General features: G+C 42.2%; 1 protein-coding gene across 21 annotated transcripts in view; it reads left to right on the forward strand.

Annotated features, from left to right (window-relative positions):
• Nucleotides 1-1,201: 1,201 nt before the first annotated feature.
• MAP7D3 (MAP7 domain containing 3) overlaps nucleotides 1,202-19,916 on the forward strand; it is a 69,709-nt gene continuing 50,994 nt past the window's right edge. For 13 of the 21 annotated variants that reach the window (XM_075068876.1, XM_075068881.1, XM_075068878.1 and 10 more), the window contains exons 1-4: nucleotides 3,260-3,280; nucleotides 12,861-12,987; nucleotides 17,356-17,457; nucleotides 18,271-18,351. In XM_075068876.1, the coding sequence (XP_074924977.1) occupies nucleotides 3,275-3,280; nucleotides 12,861-12,987; nucleotides 17,356-17,457; nucleotides 18,271-18,351 (316 nt within the window). In that variant the 5' untranslated portion in view covers nucleotides 3,260-3,274. Of the gene's footprint in view, nucleotides 1,400-3,259; nucleotides 3,281-12,860; nucleotides 12,988-17,355; nucleotides 17,458-18,270; nucleotides 18,352-19,916 lie in introns of those variants that run through there. The other 8 variants (XM_075068880.1, XM_032773176.2, XM_075068886.1 and 5 more) reach the window with 2 other exon arrangements.

Consider the following 19,916-nt stretch of genomic DNA (forward strand, 5'->3'; position numbering starts at 1 on the left):
GGAAGTGATAGGGGGGTGAGGAAAGGAGGAGCGGAGGGAGATGGGGAGGATGAGGGGGGCTAAGGGTAGGGTGGTGAGAACGAGGGGATGAGGAAAGGAGAGGGAGGGGGATGGGGAAGATTGAGGGGCTGGGAGGATGGAGAGCGAAGGGGGGTGAGGGAAGGGAGAGGAGGGGATGTGGGAGGCATGAGGGCTTCACGGGAGAGGCAGGAAGGACGGGAGAAGGGGAGGGGTGGAGAGCGAGGGGGGTGAGGAAAGGGAGAGGGAGGGATGGGAAGGATGAGGGGGCTAGGGGAGGGTGTACGAGAACGAAGGGGCGGTGAGGAAGGGAGAGGGAGGGGGATGTCGGAAAGGCTGAGGGGGCTAAGGGAGGGGTGGGAAACGAGGGGGTGAGGAAGGGAGAGTAGGGAGTTGGGGAAGGATGAGGGGGCTACAGGAGAGGCTATGAAGGGACGCGGAGAAGGGGTGAGGAAGGAGAGAGGAAGGGATGAGGAAGATGAGGGGCTTCGTGGGGTGGGTGGGAAACGAAGTGTGGGAATGCGAGAGGGAGGGATGGGGAAGGATGACAGGGGTAGGGGAGGGGTGGGAGAACGAAGGGGGGTGTAGGAACGGAGGAGGGGGGGGACATGATGGGAAGGATGAGGGGGCTACGGGAAGAGGCGGGAAGGACGAGAGGGGAGGGGTGGTGAGTCGAAGGGGGGGAAGGGAGAGGGAGGGGGATGGGAAGGATGAAGGGGCTACGGAGAGGCGGAAGGACGGGAGGGGGTGGGAGAGCGAAGGGGGGTGAGAAAGGGAGAGGGAGTGGGTATGGGGGAAAGGATTTGAGGGGCGTACGATGAGAGGCTGGGAAAGGACGGGAGCAGTGGGAGGGGTGGGAGGAGCGAAGGGGGGAAGGGAGAGGTAGGGGATTGGGAAGGTGAGGGCTGATAGGGAGGGTGGAGAGAGCGTAAGGGGGGTGAGGGAAAGGGAGAGGGAGGGGGCGATGGGGCAAGGATTGGGGGGCTACGGAGAGCGGAAGGACGGGAGAAGGGGAGGGGTGGGAGAGCGAAGGAAAGGCGCGTTGAGCCGGCGAGGGAGCCCGGGAGCTGAGTGGGCGGGGCTGTGGTGCGGGCGGCAGCTGGGTGGGCCGGGGAGGGGCTCTGAGGCGGGGAGGAGGAGGGCGGGAGCTGGGTGGGCGGAGCCGTGGCGGGAGCTCGGGGGCGGGGCTGAGGGGCGGAGCGGAGGAGCGGGCTCCGGGCGCTATTCCACCCTCGCGGCGGCGCTGCCGGGCCTGGGCAGCTCAGAGCCTGCGCACTGCGGCTCCCGCTCTTCCGAGGTTCTGCCGGCAGCGGTTCCTTCACTCGGCTGAAGATGGCGGAGGGTGGCGGCTCGTCGCTGAAGGGGCTGCGGGAGCAGATGGGTGAGAGCTGGCAGCGCACCTCGCGGCCGGAGCTCTGGCTGTAGCCGGCGCAGCGGGGTCCCGGGCTGGAGAGGCGGTCCCCTCTGATCCTGTGGGGCCGGCCTGAGAGCAGGCCAGGGACGCGGCCCTCAGGCGGGCTCCTCTCGGCCCAGCCCCCCGGGAGCAGAGAGCCGGGACGGCGATCCCAGCCCCCCGCTGGCCCTGGGGTGAATGGGGAGCAGAGGGCCTCGGGGAGATCGTGTCTGTCCCCCCTTCCGCTCCTTGGCCTGGGCCCCACACCCTGCGCCCTGTCCCAGCCTAACTCTCCTTCTCCCACCCCCCACACCATGACCCTCTTGTGGGTTCCCCACTCCTCCCTGTTTGTCTGTGCTGCCCCCCACCCTGCCTCTGATCTCCCCCTGCCCGCCTCCTTTCGCTGAGCTGCTTGTCTGGCTCTCTTCCACAGGGCCGGCTTTGCAATGGGGAAGGCGTTCTGGAAAAGAAATCGGGGGCTTCTGCTGAGTCTCTCGCAGCTTTAAAATCCCAGGCCTTCCTACATCTGCGTTTTAACTTCAAAATATTTCTTGAGTGGAATATGAAACACAAATCTCTCCCCCTCCCCTCCTCCCTCCAATGCATAATGTTGTATTAATATGCAGGGACTGACTTACATTAAAAAAAACAAAACCCTACTCTGCCTTACACTCACCCTGATTTGCCTATAGAACTGCAGCACTTAAATTTTCCTACAAGACTTTAGCTGCTGATTTGAGATGTTTGCAATACACAGACAGGAATGAATGCCACTTGAGGACTTCATCTTAAAATGAATTGTCTGCCTTTTGGGATCTGTTGAAAGTCCAAACCGTTATATTTCTATAATGAGTTGTCTCAATTTTCTCGATTTTTGCAGACAGCTCATCACAGTTGTCATGCCCAGTGTCTGCTGCAATATCTTGCAAAGTTGGCATGACATGACGATCTGAATTCTGAAATGTTGCTTCCTAATCAAACTCTTAATGCTGCATTAACACTTTTTTGGAATTAAGATTCCAGTAAAGGCTAAAAATATTTAAATTTAGTTTGTTAGAAACTGCTTTGGTTTGTTCTTTTCTATTGGAGATTTTGTTATGTATATTGGGGTCCTTGTTAATCCATTTTGTGTTCTGTGTAGAGTGAGTGTTATGCGTGTCAAGGTGCATGTGTGCACACAGTAGATTTGTGGGTGAGTCAGTACAGATGAAAACATTTTGATTATTCCAGGCTAAGCATAACGAAGTGACTAAAGGAAAGAAAGAGTTATGATTTCTGGTTTGATGTAAAAATTAACTAACCTAAATTGTGTGCAAACTTACTTTGTCAGTGTTTAAAGTGGTCAGTCTGTTTCTGTGACTGCGATCTCTTTATGTACCAGTGCAATTACTGATGTAAGAGTTCTGGTGACTCTTACAAATTGGTCTTAAGATCTTGAATCTTCAGCTCAGATCTGGAAGTCTTTCTTCCTCCTTTGTTGCAGAAGTCAGATATGGACTGTCTGTGTGTTGATTCCTCTTTCCAGTATTTTAAGATGAATTTAGTGCTTGTGGAAGATAATTATTTGACAGAAGACATTAGACTCAAGACCTGTTTGTCCACAGACTAGAGAGAGCACAGGTAGTAGCACAGGTTCACCAGCATAACTCAGTCCTGACCTGAAGGGACCTTAACTAAGAGTGAAAGGGTCATTTATTTTAAGAGTCCACTTTGTTTTTGTTCTCTCTGCTGAAATTACTAATTTTTATGGCACTTTGTGAGATGGACACTCATCTGATGGAAACTAAACTGGAGACCATCAAATCCTTCCAGAGACCACCAAGCAGATGGCATCCACTCTTGTTTACAGCTATCTTGGACTAGATGCAGGTAACCAGAAGGGAAGGGTACCTAGGGCCATCCAGCCCCATCTCCCTTTCTAAAGTGAAGATCTTCTTTAAGAAAACAAATTAAAATGTGACACTAAAAATGACAGGGCTTGAAAAACCCTCTTCCTTATTTTCCCCATAGAAGGTGAAAATTGATGGAGCAGAATTTGAATTTTAACTAAAACATATTTTAGTACTTTGGCTACAAAGATAACTAACATGAATTAATATAGTGCTGTGTTTTTGAGTCTGCAAACAGACAATTTCAATATGGCTTTTTCCAAGTGACCAGAGTGATGTTGGTGAGGGGCAGTTCCAGAGCCTATATCCAGGACCCTGTGGGAAGCAGTGAAATTGACAAGAATCATGACACTTTATTTCTACTGTTTGGCAAAGTTGTGAATTGCAACCAAGTCAGACACAGAAGCTATTTGCAGATGAGGACTGAAAAAAAGTAGGCTAGGAGGTTGTAGGAGCAATAGAATAACAAAGACCCTTCTGCCCTATCCCCATTCCAGCATTTGTACAACAGCAAAGAGGACCTCAAGAGGCTCGTTGATTGTGTGTGTGGAGGGGAGAGTGCAGGAATGTAACTTTCTGTCTGTTGGAAGGCAGAGGCTTGAGAGGAGCGACAGATTTATTTAATACCTGGTAGCCAGATGCTAATATTCAGTATGGACAGCGTCCTGCCAAGAAACGAAAGAGCCTCCTCTTTCTTAGTTGCTGGGGTGGAGTCTGGATTTCTTTGCAGAACATTTACACTGGACCTTACTGGCTTCCTCTTCCATGCCTCCAGTCTTTCATAGCAACCTCTGGATGTAGGTTTAGTCTTCTGGCTGGTAGAAGTCTGGTCACTGTTTCAAGCTCTGAAAATTGGCATCATAGGGTTCTGCTCTTCTTATTTCTCAATAGCTTCCTTCTCACATTTGTTAAGTTTAAAGTAAAGCGATGAGTTTTCTCATTCTCAACTGTGCCTACTCAATCTGAGGGAAAGTATGCTTTTTCTCCATGCATCGCCTAGAATAAAGAGCTCATGCAGGCCAAATCATGCCCTCAATAACAGGTCTGCAATTCCATTGTGTTCAAGTTCCTTCATCTGTCCAGCCTGTTGCCTTCAGCCAGACAGCATGAGAACAGAATTTTGTCCTGCAAATAGAATTTGGTTAACACTTCTGTGAATGATGCCTGCCCAGGAAATGTATTAAACTTAGATCTAAAATATGATTTTATACTCAAACAACTACATATAAATGGCATCACCTAATTCCATTGATCTGATCTCTGTATATTTTCAAAGTTATAGCCTCTTATTGTGCGGACAAAAGGGGTTTACTGATATTTTAATTCTGTAAACACTGCTGAGCTCTCACAGATTTGAGAGGGCGTTAATCTGTTAGAAGTCATTTCCTTCCTGAGTAATATGGTAATCAGATTAATATTTGAAGTTATTTTAAATTTATAATAGGCTGTTTTTACCTTTTTAGTCTATTAGAGTCATGAAATGCTTTATCTTGACTGTTGTGATCTTGTTGGCAACTGGGGGTTACATTGCAAGAACTTGGGGCCATTCACTTCTGCTTCATTGGGAAGTGTCCCTCCGTGATGTATATCGGATCATTGTGTGAATGGGTATTGCATTGGTGTTTTTGTTTTGTTTTGTTTTAAAGTGCCAAATTCTACTTTTTTCAGAGACCTGTATGCTCAAGTGGGAAATCTTTGCAAATTTGAGTTAGACCAGCAGCATGGTGCCTTCTTCCTGTGAATACATTTTGGCAGATCTGCTGTAGTCATAGTTTCCATCTCTCTTGGCTAGTCAAGACCTATATGGTCAGAGCTTATATCCACTAAAAAAAATTGGTAAAGTCATTCAATATCTAACCCATAAATTTGCTCCATGTGGATCTCTAATAAAATGTGAGGTTCTAATCAGAAAAGTGACTGATTATTTTTTATTTAAAATATGCTCCATTTGTTTATTATCATCTCTTTGTTAGTGACATAAAAATAAAGTTTATTTCCCCCCCCTCCAATTACCTCAGCAGAATCAGCGCAATGGGAGAATGAGCTGGCTTCTGTTGCTTCTCACCTATCAACAGAATTGCTAACCAGGGTCCTGATCCTGCAGGTTGTCCTGCGTCAGGGATCGGCAATTCTGTGCTGTTGTACCCCTTCCTGCATCCACACAAAATTCCACTGACTTCTATGGAGGATCCATTCATGTATAACAGGGGTCGGCAACCTTTGGCATGTGGCTCTCCAGGGTAAGAATCCTGGCGGGCTGGGCCGGTTTGTTTACCTGCTGCGTCTGCAGGTTTGGCCGATCACGGCTCCCACTGGCCGTGGTTCACCACTCCAGGCCAATGGGCTGTGGGAAGTGGCACAGGCCGAGGGATGTGCTGGCCGCCGCTTCCTACCACCCCTATTGGCCTGGGACGGTGAACCGCAGCCAGTGGGAGCAGTGGTAGGCTGAACCTGCGGACGCAGCAGGTAAACAAATCGTCCCGGCTCATCATGGTGCTTACCCTGGAGAGCTGCGTGCCAAAGGTTGCCGACCCCTGTTATACGTGAATGGAGCCTCCATAGAAGTCAGTGGAATTTTGTGTGGGTGCAGGAAGGGGTACACCAGCACAGAACAATTTACAGGCTGGGGGCCTGTGTTCAAATTGCAAGGTCAAATTGTCTGTCCAGGCCAACTGAAAGGAATTAGTTATACCTTTGCAACTCCACTTAACCAGCACATATTTGGTACTATTGTAGATGTGTGAGAAAGAAAGACACCCCATCTTAACTTTGATCTTAGGTTTAGTTTGCAGTGTGGCTAGTTTAAAAAAAATGCTTTGAACAGATTTCCTCAGAAATCACTGACATAAATGTTTAACTTCACAATGTCACTTTTACATAATCCTCTTTTGTAGTAGAACTGTACTTCAGAAGCACAGAATGATGGTTATGTGCCTGGTTTTGTCTATCTACCTCAGAACAAATTTCCTAGTAACTTCTTCAGTAGTCATAGTGCAGATAATTGTCTGAAGGATATATAACTAGTCTTAAACCTGCAGTGCTCAGATAGGTAGTCCAGAACACACAAGGCTATCAAATTCCCTGTTTGACCCCAATTTTCGTATCTTACTTATGATTTCCAGTTGGGTTTGAAAAATTTACTGCCATGGAAACAAGTCAGAGGTGTATACAAAAGAGAAAGAGGTACTGGTGAATTCCAAGGGCAGTGTTCTAGTGAGCTGTCCAAGTACTGCAACTGAAAAATGGAAGGATGATGAGATTTGTACCTGAGTTCTGTCTTAGGCCCTGGGCTCTATTTTACAGATCAGTCCCTGGCTATTCAGTGTTTGATAAATTAATCTCCATACAATCTGCTGCTGCTTGAAGAGGGAAGGAGCTATTTCTGTTTTGTATTGTCCAGAGCCTGCTGGCATCTGTAGAGCACTGAGAAGCAGTCTCCAAAACTTTCTCTGTGCTCCTCTCCCAGATCTCCTCTAGCACACCCCTCTGCCAGCCTCCTGCTGGTGATATTCAAGCCTCCAATTTTTTTTTTTGGAGGGGTGGGGGGCAGGCCTTCCTCTGACTAACTCCAATGCTTGTCTCTGTATCTTGTTCTCTGAAAGTTACGTAAGATGGAAAGTATGGGATCAAGATTTGATCCATCTCCTGTTTAAAAAGGTAACATCATCAGTAATTACTGTGTTAGATTTATAGACCACTAGTCTTGCATGTCATGTGGTAAAAGCACAGCACTGTAAATTACTACCTGTGTGTCCTATTCTTACTTCTCCTACTCTGGTAATGACTTCAGGTAGGTCACTTATCCTCTTTCTTAGCAAACCCGTTTTTGAAATACAAATTGTAATGCCTACAACAGAGTGTTTGAGCGTAAATGTTCATGAATGGGATCTGAGAACTTGGATGATAAATTCTAGGATATGTATTGTATATGTACAGTAATATCCCTTTGCAGTCAATATTACAGTGATATCCCTGAGTGCTTAATTTTTTAAATGTGCATTTGATTAATCAGGCATTTAAAACACATGTGGCACAATTCCTGTTGGGTAAAATACCGAGAATGCAGTTCAAATACAGATTGTTCCATCTAAGGTCAAAATTTATAAAGTATGCCCTCAGAATTGGGTCCCAAGCACTTGGAAAACTTTGAATAAATTTACTCAATTTCAGGTTTTTTCTATAATTTAGCACAGACCTGCACAGCTCATAAGATGGCGAGGGCCTTATTACTCCAAAGAAAACAGTCGAGGGCCAAACCCCCCTGGCCCTGCCAACCCCCTTCCCAGCGCCACCAAACCGTCCCCCAAACACAACACCTCCTCCAATGCCACCCAGCCCCCCCGAAATACTCCCCCCCCAGCACCACCCACCATACAGAAACAAACCCTCCTTCCCCAGTGCTGCCCCACCGAAACAACAGTATTGAACCTCGCTATTATGTTATAGCGGGCCCCTAATGTAATATAATTAAAGTAAAAGAAAAATGTCTTTTTGCTAGAAGTAGAATAAGATCTTCCCCCAACTTTGTAATCAATTGTCCTATTGAATGAATGAGGTGTGACTGAGGAAGGCATAGAAGACAGCACCTCCATGCAGCTGCAACCCTTGGAGAGGGGATGGGATCCAGACCAGATTAGTAGAACAGATCAGCCGCTGACTCGTTGCTCATCTCCTCAGCCCCCCATCCACCCCGGCTCACCTACTCATCCTCCGCTACTTCCCACCTGCCTCTTCAGCCCCCCTCCCTCACCCGCTGCTTGCCTACTCATCCCCCACAGTGAGCCCACCTACTCACCCCCTGCGGGCCGCACAGTGAGCCCACACAGGCCGCGTGCAGCTCCGAGGCCACATGTTGTGCAGACCTGATTTAGCACATCTGTCACCATAGTATCTATTGGTGGCCAGCTTCTGCCATTGATTTCAGTAGGAGCTGCACACAGAATTAACCTGTCTAACTAAATCTGCACCTTGCAGGCCATACTCTACCTGCTTTTGTAAGAGTGTAAGTAGATTGCAGATTTGGAGATCTATACTTCTGGGGGGTAGGGAAAACACCAACAGCTTGCAAACTGTGCACTGATTGCTGTAAGCCCATCAATTGCTTAATTGAGTACAAGTTTCAGAAATGCAATAGAATGTAGCAATGTCTACCCAGAGCTTAGATCACTTAACTATCTTTTAAATAGGACTTATTTAAATAGCAAATAGAAAGTTTTTCCCTCAATTGCTCCAAATTATGAAAGGCTGTTTATTTTGCCTGAGTGAAAAATAGTTTCAAAGTGACAGGGTTGATAACATTCTACCACAGCTGAGCATAAATAAAAATAAAGGCTTAAAATAGCTCTTCAGTAACAAGCGAAATTATTAACAATGTTTAAATCTTAATTTTGTTTTTCTTTAACTGATCCTCGCAAAACCACTCTGCTTCACATTAAGGCTTCATCTATACTAGAATTTTCAGATCCATAATTTCCTGTGGGTCTCTCGGTGATAGTACTAAATGGAGCAGTAGTTTAGAAGAGAGACTGGTCTTATCTTGTCTAAACTGTACATTCTGCTGGTGCTGTCATTGGTGGATCTCTGCCTCTGTTGGTATTGGGAACCGTGGATCCAAAATAGTCTAGAATATATAAGATGTAAATCAGTTGTGTGTTCAGTGTTTCCATCTGTTTCTCATGCCTATCATTTACTATCAAAAAACCTCACAAAATTTGGGAGGCCTTTATTTATTGCATTTCTGTTTGAGAATTTAAAAGCTGCTGCAGTTGTGAGGAAAAATACCATAGAATGCTATGCTGGATACCATTTAAAAATATATCTGGTTTTATTCCAATTTGTAAATCTGTTGGGGTACTACCCTTTACTAAACAAAATCATGGAATTTAACTGCCTAGCCAAGTCTAATTCAAAGTTCAGAGGGAAGTGGCAGTGAAGTACTGCTCAAGTTGTCTTTTGAGTCAATAGTCTTATGCACTTCAAAACCTCATATAAAGGTTAGTTGCCAGGTTGTTCTCAGTATGTCCTGGACTCTGATGTGCTCACATTATTAATGTTTTTATTGTAAACATTTAATTAGAACTTTATACTTGTTATAACCAATTATTGATGATGTTTATATAATGGTCAGAAGATGCCATAGTTATCACACAGCTGTTGGTTTTTTAACCTGTTTACCTGTAGCATCAATATTTATGCAGTAGCTAATGATACTTATTTAAGTAAACCAGCATTTGTATTGTACATTGCCAGGAGTTTGGGCTTGTGCAGTGCAATAGTGAGATCTTGTTTTCCTGAAGTCATTACCTAAAATGAGTAAATACTAATACCTGTCAGACTTTCAGAAACCATAGGTTCAATTGTGTGTAAAAAAAAAAAAAAAAAAAAAAAAGTCCCTGTTATGTTTTTATAATACAGTTCAACCCCTGTCATTCTAAAATGTGAAGTATGAAAAAAAAGTTTTTATAATACATGTTTCATTTGGGTTTTTTCCATACATTTCAATTTCCCAGTTTACTACAGCTAAAATTTAAGGTTCGGTAAGACTTCCAACCGGATACCAGAGATAATTTCTTAGTTCATGGTTAGCTTTTGGTGGGTGTACACGTGACCATCCAATAACACAGACCTTTGTAGTAACATCTGGTGTGAAAGTGAGAGCGGTAGTGTGGAGTCTGAGCACAGGCAGCCAATTACACATAAAGAAAAGGAAAATCATAGTTATCACTTGGTGTATTTTTATTTGAAAATTGTAATCATTTAGTTGTCATTGGAAATATCTGTAATACCCTCGTTTTCCATGATAAATGTCAATGTGGTATGTATGTGTGTAATTTATGATACACATACATTTATTGTTTTCTGTTTAAAATTAAGTTAATCTTGTATTTGCATGGTGTCTGTTTTCTATTGAATTTTATTTTTCAAATATTCTTTGAGCTCTTGATATCCAAGAGAGGGATCCACAGAGAGAGTTCTGTTTGCAGTTAGTTTATCATTAGTAGTTATTCTTAGAAGATGCCCCATCTCTAGTTTACAGCTCTTCCACCTTTTTTCCTTCAGAGTTTGGAGAGAACTTTGAAAATATTTTTCTCCTAGTACTTTTTACTGGGCTTTAATTTGAGCATGTCACCTCTTGCAATTGAAATGAGCCGCCCTGGGAATTCAAGGGGGTGCATAGGTATTGCAGTAGCTATAGAACTACGTTCTCTGACTAACGTGTCTCAGAGACTCTGCAATTTAAAACAGTGTGAACCCCTGACTTATTTTGCATTGGAATCAGACCCAAGAGTTGGAATCTACAGAGATGTGTTTCTGTAGATACCAGTAATTAAATAGATTTCCTGTTTTAGTTGAAAGTGTTCACCTTTCACTTAGCTTTCTCAAGCTTGTTTGAAAGAAATGTAATGCTTTGACTTACATTACAGATTATTGGTCCGTATTACATTCTAGATATGATAGGCCTGGATCATCAATCCTCTGACCAAACTGGCGGACATCACCTTATTCTCCTTCATTTTCCTCCTTAAGACTCATCTCTTCCACTTGACAACGGCTAGGCAAGGTGAACTGAGACCTTGATTTATTATGCAAAACATGCTTTTTTTTTTTTTAAGTGTTCCCTTTTCCTCTTCTCCTACCTTTACTCTCCTTGTTAGTTTTCATTTTCCTGTCGTCTTTTCACACATCCAGATTATAAACTTTCTGGGGTGGAGACCATCTCTTTATTACATGTTTGGGGTCTGTGAGTGTAACTGTGTTAGAAATAAGATGTGCCTGCAACCTAAACTGTACCTTAACAAAGATTTTAGGGTGCAGTGATTTTCAGTTTTAATAAATGTTGGAGTTTAATTCTTTAAATTTCATACCATTCTCTTCTGCAGAAGGCAATGAAAAGCAAATGTTTTATTCCGGTGTTGCAGAAGGACAATCTAAACTAAAAAAAAGTAACAGGTCAACGTGAAGGACATACTGATGCATGACTGGGTTTGAGCCCATCGGTATTGCATGCATGGAGAAGAGTGTTGGGATCTGGCCTCTTCTTGTACATCTTGGATGCACTGCTTGTGTAGCACCTCGTGCTCACGTGCTGAGAAGCAAAAATAACATTAACAAATAGTGTAGTCACCCTAATAAGGAAGGAGAAGATGGGATAAAGGTTAAAAATGCACTAGCAGTAGTTTTGACTTATATCACATAATGAAGCCATTGTTTTCTCTTTAAGGATAGCTCAGAGTTCGGCTTTCACAGAATTTGACTTGAATCGCTTGTGATTTGCAGTGCTAGGCTCTGTTGTACAGATGGCTGCTTGTTTGAGTTCTGATGTATTAAACAATAGCGAGCATACAAACAACACTTAGAAAGGGATGATCAGAGCAAGAGAGGAGAAACTAGACAGATGATGGAAAGGGAGACAGTGGGAAGCGAGGAAGCTAGCCCATTTCCTGTGCTGAAGATAATGCTATGGGGAAGAAAAATGTAAATGGATGTTACAAAGGAAAAGTAGATATGAAAGGGAGGCAGAAGGTTATCATGAGCAGGGCCGGCGCAACCCATTAGGCGACCTAGGTGGTCGCCTAGGGTGCTAACATTTGGGGGCGGCGGCCGAATCTTCCGCCGCCTCTGTCGGGGATGGCATTTTGGGGGCAGGACTGTCCGCCGCCTAGGGTGGCAAAAAAGCTGGCGGTGCTCCTGATCATGGGCTTGTCTTCACTGCGCGGTTAGCTTGGGGTATAACTTGAGTGTTTCCCCAGTCTGACGTGCAGCTGTGTGTAAATCTCATGCTTGAGTTAAGTGCTGCTTTAAACTGGAGCTAGCTGACTTTTTGGTGTGTGTGTTGAGTGCTGCTGACACTTGAGCTAGTAATGCAGTTGGGATTCAGGCTACTCTTTGCTGCTAATCCAGTCAGTCTGTGTGGCTCAGGTGTTGTTTTTCATTGTGACTGCTCTCACTTGGCCTAACTCAAGTTAATTTGAGTGTAAATAACTTGAGCTCATGCTGCGCTGAGGACAAGCTCATACTGTGAGAAATATGCAAAAGAAATAGTGTTGAAAAGAGAATAGAATTAGGAACCTGAAACATCTATAAGTGTTAAGTGAATCTGAGTGCATACACAACCCCCAAAAATATTAAAAATAATTCCACACTCAGAGTTGAGGTTTAAACCTTTGCAGTTTAACTTTCTGCTCCTCCTTGCACTTGTTAAGTTGGTGTCCTACAGTGTCAAAGTATTGAGGGATCTGATCCACTTCTGTAGGTATATTGCCCTTAAAATTATTATGCTGTAGGGTGTAACTTTTCATCTTTTATTTTTAAAGCAATTTGAAATGATGTAATAACGTGTGGTTTTAGTGTATAAACTGTTTTCACATTAATTAATGAACTAAGGCATTTTAGACTTTGCCTATTTTTGTATGTAAATGACATAAATAGTTGTAATGAAGATATATCCCAACTGAATTTAACTTTGTTGTGCAAGGATAGTAATGTTGGAATCTGGTATCTTGTTTTAAAAAGACACATTTAAAAGTATGTAATGTGACTATTTGGTTTGTTTGTTTTAGGGGGAGGTGAAAGTGGCTTTTGGTGGGAGCTTTCTAGCTAACAAGAGGCTTCTGTGGTTTTTGACCCATGGAAACTGTGTGGGACAGCGTCCTCTTTGGATCAAGTGTTTTATCTTCGTTAATATTGGTATGTTCTAGTGAAGAATCTCATGGAGAGTACAAATGTTTCTTGATGAATCTCTCTTTCACAAAGAAGCACAGTGAACAGTGTCAACCTGCCCAATTCTCCTTGCTTCCCTGTAACATCATTTAGTTCACACTATGCTTTTAGACAAAGAAGAAATATTATATAGTGCATGGCCATTTGCTGTTGAAACTGTTGGGATTCTAGGGCTGAGTATTCTTTTGTGGGCACCTTCAATTATAGCAGAAGGTTGGTGCATAGATAAATATGTTTGTAAACAGAATGCAATAAACAACTTACTTTCCCCTCTCACTTTGTCAATTTTTTTTATTAATGACTTATTTTACATATTCCCCAATCCTTCAGAAGAGGTGTGTGTGGATTTGGAGGAGAAGACATTGCCCTCTTAAAATACTTTGTTATATATTTTATTTATTATGTACATTATCATATCAAATACCTTAGAAAAACCCGGTGCTCTGTAAATCAGATCTGATTAAGACACTTGGTCTAATGTCAGAATATAGAAAAACTGGAACATGTTCCCAATGCAGTATTAGAGGCAAAGCCTCAGTGTTAAATTTGGGAAAGGCGCTAGAGTGGATGTGGCAGCAGTAGAGAGACTGGATGGGCTGAAGCAGAGCCGAGAGGGAAATTGGGAACAACTGGAAGAGTGTCTGCTGCAGTTCTACTTCATGCAGATGGTTGCAACCATTTGCCTGAGAACCATAGTTAGTGTAGACAGGGTGCCTTTCTGTGGCATCATACTCATATTTTGGAGAGTTTTTTTCCCCAAATATAGCTTGTTCAATTACCCTTCTTTGTTGAAAACTCTCTTGTGGGATTCTAGCTTGTCACCTCATTGTTCAGTGTTTATATGGGACTACTAGGTGGGTTAGTAAAGCAGCATGGAACTCTGGTAATTGCAGCAGATTTGGTAGCACCTGCCTCTCTCTCTGTCTTGGGCCAGCCAGTGCTGGAAAATGATTTACTTATTGTTTGGTAGAGAGGGAAGCACGCATGAGGGCTAGCCAGCTGGTCTGTAATCTAAGTAAGAACGAAGTTGTGCTGGTAGGATGGAGGAGGGAATTGGAAGACGGGGCAACAATTATGTATGCTCCTTTAATTGAGAATGTTTTCCCACCATTTGTAACTAACTTCTAACCTGGAAGTGATGTTGAATCCACAGCTTCTGTTAGAACAGTGGTTCTCAAACTTCTGTATTGGTGTTCCCTCTCACAAAGCAAGCCTCTAAGTGTGACCTCCCCCCTTATAAATTAAAAACACATTTTTTTTTATATTTAACACTATTATAAATGCTGGAGGTGAGGCAAGGTTTGGGGGTGGAGGCTGGCAGCTTAAAACCCCCCACATAATAACCTCATAGCCCCCTAAAGAGAGTCAACCCCCAGTTTGACATCCCCTGTGTTAGACAATCATAGCAGCATTGTCTGGGATGACATTTTTGCCACTGTTCCATTCAGATGCAAACCTTGATACTCCGATCCTTGCTTTTATAATCTCGGATAGTTTAGATTATTGCACACTTCCCAATGGGAAAAGTGGCCCTTTTGCACAGAGACTAACCTACCACTCCACTGATACTAAATGATAGCGTGGTTGACAGCTTTGCTGAGATGCTTCAGAGCTGAATGGGTAAGAATGGTGGCTCCAGATCATAATTAGGAGGCACATTGTGTGGAATAGAGGGCTTTATTCCCCAGGTACCTTCACCAGCACTACATTAAAATACGCATTTCTAAAAACAAGTGAATTCAGTTGAAATTTTAGAAATACTTCGGGATTGTTGATAGAGTTTTGGAGCTGCTTGTTTATTTAGCACTAAGGAAAACTTGTCAAGACTGCTCTTAAGAGGAATTTGTACTTGTGAGAGAGAAGAATTAATGTCTCTAGTTCCTTCATTATTAGGGAGTATTGTCCTGAAATGCCTTTTTCATATTGGGGAAAAAAGAGGATCATCTCAGGTAGTAGTTTGCCATGGCTAAAATGTGCTTAGAATACTGGTGATAGGTGTCATGGAAAAATACTAGGATAATTAATTTTTACATTAAACAATTAAGTGTTTGTTTAAAAATAAGCATTTAGAGAATACATTTAATTGGATTTTTATATAAGACTAAAAGTGCTTGTCCTGTGTTCTGTATGCCCTAGTCAAACCTTTAGAAATACATACCAAGCTGTCTCCCAAATGTAGCAGCCTGGTTCCAGCCACTTAACCAGAAGAAATTAATCTAAAAGAAAATGCACAAAAATACCAGTGATCAATAACCATGTTTCTTCGCATTGCCCCAAAAAGCTCATGCAAATAAATGGGTGAAGTGGATAGAATCTTAAATGTGCACATTGGAAACTTATGAATGTGGCATTACTGTGGCTAGGCCCCAAATATTCCTCTTCAAAAGTTAAAACAGCTCTTCTTGTGTCTCATGTGGAGCGAGACAAAAATACCAGCTCAAGAGATTTTTGACACAATTCACTTGCAAAGATGTTGGAGAAGGTAGAACTAATGACTTTGTGATACTTCTGTAGTCCTATTTTTACCAGCTTTTCTCGTATGTTAATTTCAGCTTCATAAAAGTTAAACTGAGTATATAAATAGATTTTATGGAAAATACTTAACATTAAAACATTTAAGATGTATCTTTAATGAGGTTTTGAAACCAAAGGCAAAAGTTAATTTCATTTGCATAGTAAATCAACAAGTCATGACTTTAGGTATTAAAAGTACTGCAGTATTTGCATATCGTTAATTCCATCCTCAGTTTTATTCCAGTTTATATTACAGCTCGCATCACGCAAGAAGCATTCTGTTACAAAACACAGCAGAATGATTGTTTATTATATTTTGGAGTCTTGAGGTAAAAATGTCAGTCTTGGTGTACGTAATTTGGCATGATTGAAATCATAGGATGTTTAACCTTTTGTTCCAGGGTTGGATTTGGTCTGCAATGTTCATTTCCCACCTGTACTAATTTTGAATTCTCTTGATCTACCTCTTACAAATCGTCATACTCCCTCATCTTTGTCTCTGTGAGAGGTGAGGATATGTAGCTTGGTATCATTGTCAAAAGGCTTTTCAATTTTATTCGTCAATTGTGTTGTAAGATTGGCCATATTCTACTCTTCTATTCTTTGACGTCTTTTGTGATCATTTTCGCTGGTGCAGTAATTGCTGCATCTGTGCCTGCCATACCCTATGTTGTGTTATGCCTCTTTCTCATGTTAGCCCTCGTGTGGTTGGAAAAATTGGGTTCTCTATTCACTGCTTTGAATTGGATTAATATTTTCTGCATGACAAATGCCACAATGTACAAAATTAGCTTTTTGATTTTTAAATCTTTAGTGTACTTAGTAAAATTGCAACGTACCCATTTTTATACTTTGCCAGCTGACCAGAATATCATATTGCAATATGTGATATTGCTTTTTTATATTAAAAGACCCTCAAAGATGTAATAGAGTGCATAGGTAGGATTGAAGAAGGCTGTTTGGTGCTGCAGTGAGGTATTCAAGCCATGGCAACAGCTGTGGGTGTCAATTTAGAGTTGCTGAATAAGTATTATATTCAGCATTTATCATTGATACCACGTGGGATTACACACTTCGAGGTGAATGTTCCTAGGCACAGCCTTAGGAAGGATTATTACCATGACAGAACTAGTTGTCATGGAGAAGAGAAGTGTTCCTTCCTTCCTTCCTTTGCATTTTGTACTCCCCAATTAAAGGAAGGCCATAGACCGTTGATAATGCTGTTTCTTTCAGGAAAAGTACCAAATTTCATAATCATCCATCATTAACTATAAACTTTAAATCATTTGACTAGGATAACTTTTACTACAAATGGGTATAGATTTTTTAAAAAACATTTTCATATATATAAATTCTTATATGTTTGTGTCTAGTTTCTTGGTGGTGGTTCTGGAAATTGGGTTCTTTTAGGAACCAAAAGATGACAAACAGTCTTCTAGCTCTATGTTCATTACGTTGGCTGTAGGGGTTTACGTGGTGGAAAGATTGGGAGTATTGTACAGATCACTCATGAAAGGAGTCTTTCCCTCTTAATTGTGTGTGGAGATACGGGGATAGGTTGTTTGTCCTTAACTTTGAATATTTCTCCCTTTGCATTTACTTTCCCATTCACAGTTGCTTCACGCTAGCGGGAAGATGAGTGACTAGTTTAAGTGTAGAATGACACGATAGTGAACAGGACATCCATGCAAAATAATAGGAAAGAAAACCTGATCAGAGATTTCAGGAATAAAATAAGTAAATGAGCCCATGGATGACAATTGTATTGGTAGTAATTGTCTCTTTAAATTGTTTTTCAGTTTTTGTTTTGTTTTTTTACAGTTGCTGCAGCCCAAGCAATAGCAGAAGAAAGAAGAAACCAAAGTGGTATTAGCCCTGTTCCAGTCCAAACTGCAATAAACCTACAGACTGCAACTAAACCAGGTGTAATCTCTGGCTACTGTTGATCTTGAAAGTTGTGTTGCCTCACCGGTGGGAGTTGACAGGGTTGGATAGGACTGTTCTGAAGCCCCTTTGCTTTCTCCCTTTAGATAACTCAGTAACTTTAGGACATCACTTAGGCTTCCACTCTTGCTCTTCCGAGGATTCAGTTAGTGCAGCTTGCCCACTCTGAATAGGGCAAATTAATTTTTGTGCTCTATACTCTGCTCTTGTTGCCAATTCGCTTCCAGGTGCAGTTAAGGGTTTTGGTACTGTCTACAAAGACCCAAATGGTCTGGGCTCCACTCAACTGAAAGACCATTCTCCCCTTGGCTCTTCACAACACGTGGTTTTTATAATTGTATCACTTCAGCTAATTGCATTTGTGGTAACCTTTGTGGGAGCCAGAGACAGGTCATTCTTGGTCACAGCCTCTCACCTCTGGAATTTACACCTGCCAGAAATATGGGCTGTGGTTAGAGCATAGTGCAGGGCCCACCTCTTTGTTTAGGTTTTCTATTAATTTCATGTCTTGGGACATTTAATCTTATGTCTGGTATTTGCTGGGCCTCTTAAAATTGTTGGATTAGTTATTTGGAGGGTGAGGGGGGAGTTCAAGAGTACATGCTGTAGTGGAGGACAAGCTTGTTAGTACTGTTCTAAACTGCATGAAGTACATTATGCCGTGGTGAATGGGTGCCTTTCTCAGAATGAGTTCAGTAATCATTTCAAGAATCTATGTTTAAAACAGCTTGTTTCTTTTTAAATCTGTGTTCTAAATGACTGACAATTACAAACCACCGTTGTTTTTGACAGTGATAGATGGCTCCATTCTGAGAACAGAAGAAAGACAAAGACTAGCTCGGGAGCGAAGAGAAGAGCGGGAAAAGCAAAATGGTGTATTCACGTTTAATCATATGTTAAAATAATATGTATTAATGCTTGTGGTATAAGTTACATACAATGCCACACATTAGTTCTTTCCCAAAGTCGTCTTGTCTTTGTGTACACTGGCGCTCTCCCTAAACTTCCACTTCCAGCCTGTGTGGGGTAGATTACATAGTGGTAAAATGTTAGTGGCCAATCTTTGCAAGCACCCAGTCCCCACTATTACAACCCACCAACGCGGCAGTATTGGTGAGTGTGAGATTTTTGAGAAAAGTATCAGGGTAGACAAAAGACCCTTGACAGATTCTGTGTTCATATTGTGTATAGAATACCATCCAGACAATATTGTTGATGATCCAAAAATGTTTGGCCATCTGACCTGCTTGATTGCCTTCAACATTATCTCTTGTTTAAGATTCTAGAAAGAATAAAAGGCTCCTGGATTGAGTCCTTATCAAATAAATTTATATTGCACTTCATTTTAGATAAGAATCCAGGGTCTTATCCAGGAAAAATTGTAGAAATATGGGCCATGCATCTACAAGTGTGATAAAGCTCAGAGACTGTCTGCATACTAGTACAGTGACTTATCCATGTAGTTAACATCTTCCTGCTGGCCTCAGCTTCTCTGCCATTGTGTTCAATTTTGGGCTCATTTATTTTATTACTTGTGGGCTTGCCTTTAAACTGTACGGTAATTTCCAGAAGTATGTTGTGGAAAATTCTGAACTTTTGAGAAAGTACATGTAGTCTGAACTCTGGTGTGTTAACTGCCATGTTTTCTCATTTTCTCATTCAGTGATTTAGAATTTTTTTTTATTATTGCAATAAATGTGTGGGAAGTGTGACATAGAAGTCCATATTAAGTTTTCCTCTGATGCCCAGCTTCCTAGTGAGGCCTTAATATTAAGAACATAAGAACGGCCATACTGGGTCAGAGCAAAGGTCCATCTAGTCCAGTATCCTGTCTTTTGATAGTGGCCAATGCCAGGTGCCCCAGAGGGAATGAACAGAACAGTCATTCATTCCCAGCTTCTGGCAAACAGAGACTAGGGACACCATCTCTGCCCATCCTGGCTAATAGCCATTGATGGACTTATCCTCCATGAATTTATCTAGTTCTTTCATAAACCCTGTTATAGTCTTGGCCTTTACAACATCCTCTGGCAGAGAGATCCACAGGTTTGCTGTGCGTTGTGTGAAGAAGTACTTCCATTTGTTTTAAACCTGCTGCCTATTAATTTCATTTTGTGACTCCCAGCTTGTGTGTTTTGAGAAGGAGTAAATAACAGTTCCTTATTTACTTTCTCCACACCAGTCATGATTTTTATAGACCTTTATAGTATCACTTCTTAGTCATCCCTTTTCCAATCTGAAAAGTCCCAGTCTTATTAATCTCCACTCATATGGAAGCTGTTCTGTACCCCAATAATTTTTGTTGCTCTTTTCTGAACCTTTTCCCATTCCAATATATCTCTTTTTTTTTTTTTTGAGATGAGGCAACAATGCAGTATTCAAGATGTGGCCATACCATGGATTTATATAGAGGCAATATGATATTTTCTGTCTTATCT

This window comes from Chelonoidis abingdonii, chromosome 8 (genome assembly GCF_003597395.2).
Source record: "Chelonoidis abingdonii isolate Lonesome George chromosome 8, CheloAbing_2.0, whole genome shotgun sequence".
NCBI lineage: Eukaryota > Metazoa > Chordata > Testudines > Testudinidae > Chelonoidis > Chelonoidis abingdonii.